Source organism: Trichechus manatus, unplaced genomic scaffold (assembly GCF_000243295.1).
Source record: "Trichechus manatus latirostris isolate Lorelei unplaced genomic scaffold, TriManLat1.0 scaffold00093, whole genome shotgun sequence".
Taxonomy (NCBI): domain Eukaryota; kingdom Metazoa; phylum Chordata; class Mammalia; order Sirenia; family Trichechidae; genus Trichechus; species Trichechus manatus.
Window position 1 is genome coordinate 5,121,355 of NW_004444029.1, and position 583 is coordinate 5,121,937.

Consider the following 583-nt stretch of genomic DNA (forward strand, 5'->3'; position numbering starts at 1 on the left):
GGCCTCGCTCTGCGGCCTGGGCACCGCCTGTGCGGGGTAGGGAGGGCGTCCTGAGCCCGGGAGGCCGCGGCCTGGACCCCCGCCCCGCCTGCACGGGGACCCCCTGACCGGCGGCCCCGGGCCCAGGTGTTCGGAGCTCGGAGGCGGGATGCGCCCAGGCGGGCGGGCAAGGGAGGGGGAGGACTCGGTGCAGGACTCCCGGAGTGAAGGCCCAGCCTTGCAAGTGGAGGCTCACCCTCGCTCCCCGGCCACCCTACTCCAAACTGGGCCTGTACTCTTCCAAGCTGGGTCTGTAGCCCCTCCAAGCTGACTTGTACCCCTCCAAGCTGGGTCTGTGCCCCCTCCAAGCTGGGCCTGTGCCCCCTCCAAGCTGGGTCTGTACCCCCTCCAAGCTGGGCCTGTACCTCCCTAAACTGGGTCTGTACCCCCCGAAGCTGGGCATGTACCCCCTCCAAGCTGTGCCCCCTCCAAGCTGGATCTGTACTCCTCCAAACTGGGTCTGTACCCTCCAAGCTGAGCTTATACCCCTCCAAGCTGGGTCTGTACCCCCTCCAAGCTGGGCCTGTACCCCCTCCAAGGTGGG

The 583-nt window shown here is 68.4% G+C and overlaps 1 protein-coding gene across 1 annotated transcript in view; it reads left to right on the forward strand.

Annotated features, from left to right (window-relative positions):
* The window catches only part of EPHA1 (EPH receptor A1), a 17,492-nt gene that overhangs the window by 730 nt on the left and 16,179 nt on the right, over nucleotides 1-583 (forward strand). Inside the window, exons 4-5 of the mRNA XM_012557304.2 lie at nucleotides 41-288; nucleotides 371-480. Of these exons, the coding sequence (XP_012412758.2) occupies nucleotides 41-288; nucleotides 371-480 (358 nt within the window). The remainder of the gene's footprint in view (nucleotides 1-40; nucleotides 289-370; nucleotides 481-583) is intronic.